Source organism: Camponotus vicinus, unplaced genomic scaffold (assembly GCF_025532165.1).
Source record: "Camponotus vicinus isolate PSW18456_S1 unplaced genomic scaffold, iyCamVici1.0 SCAF_7, whole genome shotgun sequence".
NCBI classification, from domain to species: Eukaryota; Metazoa; Arthropoda; class Insecta; order Hymenoptera; family Formicidae; genus Camponotus; species Camponotus vicinus.
This window is the reverse complement of record NW_028141979.1, coordinates 665,358-671,858: the sequence shown is the minus strand read 5'-3', so window position 1 is coordinate 671,858 and position 6,501 is coordinate 665,358. Positions and strand designations below refer to the sequence as shown.

The 6,501-nt window shown below is 30.9% G+C and overlaps 1 protein-coding gene across 1 annotated transcript; it reads right to left on the bottom strand.

Annotated features, from left to right (window-relative positions):
* Window positions 1–3,285: 3,285 nt before the first annotated feature.
* Window positions 3,286–5,295, bottom strand: LOC145974389 (uncharacterized). Its single transcript, XM_083104195.1, has 2 exons — window positions 4,882–5,295; window positions 3,286–3,355 (listed from the first exon to the last, which is right to left on the bottom strand). Exons 1-2 carry the CDS (start codon window positions 5,238–5,240, stop codon window positions 3,286–3,288), a joined length of 429 nt encoding a protein of 142 aa, XP_082960321.1. The 5' UTR covers window positions 5,241–5,295.
* Between the last annotated feature and the right edge of the window lie 1,206 nt (window positions 5,296–6,501).

The following is a 6,501-nucleotide window of genomic DNA, read 5'->3' as shown; positions in this document are numbered from 1 at the left end:
GTTCTATTTTACGCTTTGAGATTCTTCGAATAAAAGTCGCTATTTGTGACAAAAGTGTCATCGGACATCCTCGGAATACAATTCTTGCTTGAGAGAAATCAGTTTTTTCCAAGATGAGAGGGAAAGGCGTGAATCTTTCTTTATCCTTCCGTTTCTCGGCGCCAAGTTGTGCCGACATTCCGGATTGCGATTTCCGAAGGATTCGACCGGAAACAATGCGAGAGGTACGATTTGCGATGGCGATAGCCGGCGCCCAAAGATAGCGGCGACGGTGGCGGGGTGACGAATTGCATGAATTTCAATCGACGTCTTATCTGGTGCACGAGTGAGATTCAAGTGCCGCTGGATCGTGATCAAGTGGACCGCCATGGTGAGGACAATACACCCCACGACCGCCAAGCGACAACGTTATCAAGCTCGTTGAAGCGTATTGCTCTTTTGTTCGGGTCTTTCATTGCACCTGCCGCATATGCGATGATCGAGATGCTGCTGTGAGACTATGTAAAAACATAAGACAACCTAAAGATAAAATTAATAATTAGAAATTTTCTTAATCTGTTATAATAATAATATGTATAAAATAGCTTCATTAAAATTAGAGATATAAAAAAATTTCTGTTTTTTTTTTCTAAAAAACAAACATTGACGGAAAATATGTTTTATATTCCATTGAAAAAAAACAAATTTGATTTTTCCTTATTATTTTTTTAATATAATATTATTTTTCTTCCTATTTTTTTGTTAATATAATAAAAAAACTAATGGTTTCATAATTTCTTGTAATTTATCTTATTATGAAAGTAATTTTAATAAATTGATGACACTTTTGTAGCAAATGCGATCTACATTTAAAATAGTGATGATTAATTCAAATCTATCATTTAAAAAATCAACAGTAATCCAAATATAAAGATGTTAAATATTTGAAAAAAAATTTTAAAAAAAGAACAAAATTTTTTTTCTATTTACATTTCTAATTAGCATACATAATTTTCATATTAATATAATGAAAAAAACTTTTGACAACAACAACACTCTTTTCTTGTTGGGAAGTTGAAAAATTTCTTCTTATGATTGCAAATCATATTTATTCATTCGTACTCAAAAATAAAAAAACGTAATCTTTTTGCTGCTGCTTTATATATCGTTACATTATGAATATAGGATTTATATAAGCATAGATATATTATACAATGTATGAAATTTTAATTGAGAACAACATTGATGATTTTATTATTATATATCATCCTAATGTAGAGATTATTTATTTAAAGTTGTAGCATATTGTAACATTTTAATAAATACAAATATTAGGATAAGAAGCGATAAAAGATAACTCCAATTTTTTTACATATATCCGAAACGTTATCTTCTCTCCTGGTCAACAGAATCCTAGTTATGGATTTCGTAAAAGCGATGTGACTGCTACCATATTAAACCCATCTCAAGACTATAGTGCAACTTTAAGACCTCACATATATTCGAAGCTCCGACGTCTCGGCCCCTCTCCCAGACTATGTCAACCCCTATACGGTTATACGATTCGGGACTGCTAAGGGGTAGAATGGTACAGCATCCGATAGGATTTACTGCCGCAGACATATTTCAGGTTCGATCCGAGGATTTCGGTCATCGGCGGACACGCGCGTTTCCTAATGCGTCTCATGTTTGCCTCTTTCAGCTGTTTTATACTTTTGTCATAATATTCGAAGTGGAATTTGGGAATCGGATAATATGAAGTAAGTATTCGGTTAATTTTTACAAACATAAGAAAGAGATTTATAGGATAGCTTATTATTTTAGCTTATTATAATCTATATTAAATCTTCAAGTCTAAATTAAAAATTCATCTTTACATACGTATTGTCAAATTTAACATCATATAAGATATGTATCTATTAGAAAACTATTATTAAGAAATAATAGAAAATAGACTCGGATATATTAAGTTTTCATATTTTTTATACTTCAAGATTTTACTTATTTAATAAAAATAATATTTGTTATAAATGTGTAATCCTAAATTTATTTGCGTTTTGTGATTGAAGCAATTCTTGTGCAACATTTCTTCAAATACTGCAACAGTTCTTCTGTGAAATCATCATGAAAGCAATTAAGTAATGCACTGTGGGGAGTAAGGTCCACTGGGATCGAATAAAATGGAAAACATTCGAAGATAAATGACAATCAACAAAACCTTGGAAATACGTCTGATTAATCGCACATTAGTTAAAATAATGTTAGATATTGCCATGCTTAAGAAAAAAAATTCAATAGTTAATTGATACTTTTTTAATCTCTTATTTCGTAAATATCATTCCTCCCCTCAAACATATTTATTATTAATAAATGCCACATACTAAAAAAACTTCGCACCTGTTAAAATTGTAAGTACTCGCTCTCTCTCTCTTTCTTTTTATAAATATTAAACATTTTATAAATATCCTATAAAATATTTGATAAATATAAAAAATCCTTTTTTTAAATTTATAGAACAAGAAACATGTAAATTTTAAATTACATTATATTTGCATAATTTCTTTTAGTTTTATATGTGTTGAAAGAAAAAAGGAGAGAGAGAGAGAGAGAGAGAAAGAGGCGAAAACTCGATAAATATAACGCGTTTAAAATGTCTAATTAATATTCGTATCGCGCGAGGGAATTAATATATATATATATATATTTCGAGTTTTCGCCTCTTTCTCTCTCTCTCTCTCTCTCTCTCTCTCTCTCTCTCTCCTTTTTTCTTTATATATTATATATTATATATATTATATATATATATATATATATATATATATATATAGATTACTAAGAAAGAGAATAAACGATAAGTAACTGAAGGAGGAAAGATTGAATCAGCTGGCAAATTAGACGACGATTGTTCTCTCTCTCCCTTTCCCTTTCTCTCTCTCCAAAATCAAGAAAGGCTGCTAATCAAGAGTTTGTACTTGGCCTTTTTCACCGAAACGAATTTTGTTCTTCCAATAACGTTCGGATTTTGTCTTCTTCCCTATCGTTTCCCCTCCGTCACCTTCTCACACTCCGGAACTCTTTAACTCGTGAGGACTCGTGAAAGTCAGAACTGGCGCTAACTTGAGTCCACTAACGGGGCAATCAGATCGCCTATGTTGGGACAACAAACTGCTCCATCGCCCTTGCGAGCGAATGCCGATGCTTGTATGGCTTATTTATCGGAGAAGTTTCCGGGGGTTAAACAGCAGTAAATCCTTCCTCCCTTACCGCCTACTCGCACTCCTTCTCACGAGAAAAGGATACTACGACTTAATTGCAAGAGCAATCCTTGATACTATGTTTCATTGATTGGATAACGATGATTTGTGAAGCCGCTAATCTGAAAATAGAAACAAACCAATTGATGAGAAAGAATATTAATTTTTGTTTTATCAAGTTTTATTATTTTTAATTAATTTAATTGTATCATATTTATTGATATATGTTACTCTTTAAGAAATTCTTCATCAGAGAATATATCTTGTTGAGTCTATAATTATCTTAAAATACATATAAATACTTAAATAAAATAAAAACAAGGAGAAAAATATACTAATGAGAGCTAATGAGATCTATTGAAGGCTAATAAAAATCAGTGCAGAAAGCGTGAATATCTTCACCTTTTAATTAAACGTTTTAATTCCTCTTTAAACTATCTTCGATAACTATTAATAAAAATTATTTGTGTCATATGAAGAAACAATATACAAAAATAAATAATACTATTGCAAGTAAGAGAATTTACTATAGAGAGTTCACAAAAACTGAACCCATTTAAGTTAAAAACCGTGTCTAAAAATTTAGAAAATTTATTCTACATAATTTGTGTGTAGAATATCGCAAATTAAAATATTATCTTAAATTGATATGAAAAATTGATTAGAATTATTATCTTAGAATTATATTATATCTTAAATTGATATAGAAAAATTTTATTCCAAAATAAACATCTCATTGTATCATTACAAGATTCCAATCAAGTTAGAATTGATGCTGTATCTTTATAGAGATTTCATCGCGTGAAGAAATGACCACGTGTTCGTCGGAAAAAAATAACGAACCGAAGAGATGATTGCGCGTGATATGGCAGGAGCAAAGAAGACCAATGGACTATGCACGATTCTTTACGAGTCTAATTGAGCGCGGAGATAACGCGATTGATTCCCACTAGGCAATAACGTTTCCTTGTTTCCGTTCTCTTTAATGGTCGAGCTAATCGCTGCTGGTACCTTAACTATACTCAAGCATATATAGCGCATTCTACCCGCGCGTTGTCATCGATTGTCTCGGAATCGACCGTTTATCACTGGGATTCATTCTGTATAAAAACTGATAATCTATTTGATCGATAATCGAATTTTATTTTACTTAAGAGTATTTTATTCAAATCTCAATAATCAAAATATATAAATTTATTTTATAAAAATATATAAATTTCTGAGTATTCATTATTGCAACTAAATTAAATCATGATATTAAAAGTAAAAAATTGCATGAATTTATTTTTTATATTCTACACACACAAATACAAATAATAAAAATATAAAACTATATAAAAATTAATTTTCCTCTATACATTAAACAAAAATACATTTTTTTTGTTCTAAACTGATTATAGAATTTAACATTGATTAAAAATATAAATTTATAATATTTATAAAATTAATTTTTTAATAAAAACATTATACATTATAAAATTCCAATTATTATAAAGTTAAAAAATTATTAACATTTAATATAAATCTTATGTATGATCATCCAGTGAATATCTGTGTTAATAGATGTATTAAATGTGCGAGGCAACTTATCACTATGGCTTTGGTAGACACTCGTACGAGCATAACGTTGTGTACAAGAGTTACCTACGGGACCTCAGAAAACACGTGAAGCTCGATCGCCACTGGATATATAAGTATTCCCGGAGGCGAGGGGCAATTTGTCCCGGTCATTTGGCGAGTCCACTGGGACTCCCTGACTGTAATCCAATCACTGGCCACACTCTTTCTCTTTCCACTTCCACCCCTTCTCTCGCTCTCTCCTTTTGCCCCTTCTTCATCCATCCTTGTCACCACCCTCCTGTGCTCCAACAACTCCCCTATTCGATCGTCATTGAGTCTCCTGCAATCTTGACCGAGTGACGCGACGACTGCTCCAAACTGTGCAGGAATTCTACTACTGCAAGTGCAATCGAGAACATACATACTGGCTATACGTATTATGGTCATGGTAATTAGTACATGGTAATTAGTACATGGTATTGTGATGATAAAGAAAAGTTGGCGCGATAATCTTTCCAATTTATCAGACATAGAATTTTATATCCACAGAGTTTCATAAATTTACTATTTGTATACTATTAATATTTTGTAATGTCAATTTTTTATTATGTTATAAGTATGTAAAATATTCTTCGAAAATACTAAATTTTTTTTAATATCTCTTGTGCTTTGTTTTTAGTAAAAGATAATCTGTACAAAATTCATCTACTATTCATATTTACATTAAATTATCCTTTTTATTTTCAAGCGGAACTATTTGCAATAAACTAAATATTGAAAAACGATCATTTTTTCAAACTGGAAGTATATCCAATATAAAAACAAGAAATATTTTTATTAATATATCTATCCATTTTAGTAGTTTTAAAAAATTATTTCTTTTAAATCTGTTAATTTTATAATAAAAAAGAGCAATACACTTATTTCTATATTCTATATATAATATAGAATTTTAAAAAATTACTTTTCTAAACCTAAATAAAATGTTTCTTTTTTTAATTAAAAGCAATTAAAAAAATATTGTTAATTTTAACAATTATTTTTTTAAATTCATCTATTAATTTTGTAATAAAAAAGTAATACGTTGTTACTTATTTCTATATTTTATAGATATGTGGTTTACCGTAGTATTCCTTTATGTTTTTCCGTCACTGAAATATATATGAAGATGTAGCAAAGTAAAACGCGAATTTTCACCAGAATCGTGCCTGCAGGCGAATGCCATACGTGATGTCGATCTGTAAAAGGGCTGTGCTACGAATTAGCCTTGTTGTGAGACCCGCGGGCCCTTTATTCTACCGCCTCACGTGCACTTTTCTCTTTTCTCAGCCTTTAAACTGACCGACCCCGCTCCAAAGTACGACGTGGAAACGTGGCTTGACGTGCCTTTCGCACAGAATTTTATTTCTTTCCCGTTAACATGCGAATATCCTTTCTTCCTTTATTCCGATCGCGAGAAACAGAAGGAAAAATGTATTCCTCTCAGTCGAGGGTGGTTCACGCGCCACGCGCGCTCCGCATTTTTTCTTTTCTCAGTCGCATCCTCCGTCATGGTCTACTGCTGGAAAAAATCGAATTCAATTTCAGATAATCTACATATCAATGAACACATTATATGTGGTAAATCATAGAGAGAATATTATTGAAATATTCAAATTGCATATTATTTAAAAAATTGCAAGGCGCGATCGAGAAAAATGATAAAATA

Bases quoted from the DNA above. Each gene is read 5' to 3' on its own strand.
- LOC145974389 (XM_083104195.1), bottom strand. From the start codon at position 5,240: ATGACCATAATACGTATAGCCAGTATGTATGTTCTCGATTGCACTTGC. The intron at 3,356-4,881 runs GTAGGTAACTCT...TTCTATTTTCAG, and splicing joins CACGTGTTTTCTGAGGTCCC to ATTAGCGGCTTCACAAATCA.